This window comes from Gaeumannomyces tritici, assembly GCF_000145635.1.
Source record: "Gaeumannomyces tritici R3-111a-1 unplaced genomic scaffold supercont2.394, whole genome shotgun sequence".
In the NCBI taxonomy this organism is placed as follows: domain Eukaryota; kingdom Fungi; phylum Ascomycota; class Sordariomycetes; order Magnaporthales; family Magnaporthaceae; genus Gaeumannomyces; species Gaeumannomyces tritici.
In genome coordinates this window covers 1-1,031 of record NW_008804938.1, presented here as the reverse complement: position 1 = coordinate 1,031, position 1,031 = coordinate 1, and the positions used below count along the sequence as shown (strand labels likewise).

The following is a 1,031-nucleotide window of genomic DNA, read 5'->3' as shown; positions in this document are numbered from 1 at the left end:
TCCAGGACTTCAAAAGGGGCAGCTACAACGTCTGCTTCTTCGTTCGCTTTTTCCGGCGGCCCCGGCCGGCCCGGGAGCTCGACGCCGCACCCAACGGCGACCGCTGGGTCGTGCGCGTGCCCCTGGCGCCGTGCTTGGCCATTGAACCTTGGGAGAAGGTCGCGACCGAAGTCGCTACGATGAAGTCGGTGCCGGTCTCGCGCTCTTTTCCCGGATTTTTTTGTGCTTTTGCTTTTGCTAACTCGAACCGATTTCGACCGCCAGGTTCGTTGCAAGCCACACTACGATACCCGTGCCCAAGGTCCATGCATACAGCACCTCCAGGGAGCCGGGCGCGCACGGAGTCGCCTCCTATATGATCCTAGAATACGTTCAAGGCAAAACGTTGGACGAGCTTGGGGTAGACTTTAAAAAGGGGACGCCCGAACACCTGCGTGACAGCATCAACGCCCAGCTAGCCGACGTATATATCCAGCTGAGCCGCTTAGAATTCCCCGCCATCGGCCGGCTGGTTCCCTTGCCTGACGGCTCGGTCCGTGTCGGCAGGGCGCCCTTTTCGAACGCCATGAACCAGCACCAGCTCGAGGTCGGGGGAATGCCCGACATGATAAAAAAATGGGGCGGTGCTCCGGCGGGCTTCACGTCTGCAAGCCGCTACATCTCTTTCCTGCTCGACGGCGCCTTGGAGCTGTTTGACAGGAGCAGGGCCAACTGCGAGAACGAGGCCGACGCACGCCGCAGGCTTTATTTCCTCCATCAGTTCTCCAGTCTCGTCAGGACAAGCTGGATCCGAAGCGACCTCGACAACGGCCCTTTCGTGCTTGCGCACGGCGATCTGCAAAGGTGGAACATGCTGTTCAGCGACGATTTCAAGCTCTTGGCCGTCATCGACTGGGAATGGGCCCTGACGGTGCCCCTCCAGCTTTTCTTGCCGCCCTTGTTCCTTTCGGGCTCGTCCATCTGGTCCCTTGGCTATCTTTACGAGCGGTACACCAACCAACTACACGGGTTTTGCTCCGTGGTTGAAGAGG

General features: G+C 59.6%; 1 protein-coding gene across 1 annotated transcript; it reads left to right on the top strand.

Moving 5' to 3' along the window:
* Positions 1 to 179: 179 nt before the first annotated feature.
* On the top strand, positions 180 to 908 carry GGTG_14419 (hypothetical protein; the record flags this gene model as incomplete). The annotated part of the gene is made up of 3 exons (XM_009232344.1): positions 180 to 184; positions 265 to 759; positions 875 to 908. 3 exons carry the CDS (start codon positions 180 to 182, stop codon positions 906 to 908), a joined length of 534 nt encoding a protein of 177 aa, XP_009230608.1.
* Between the last annotated feature and the right edge of the window lie 123 nt (positions 909 to 1,031).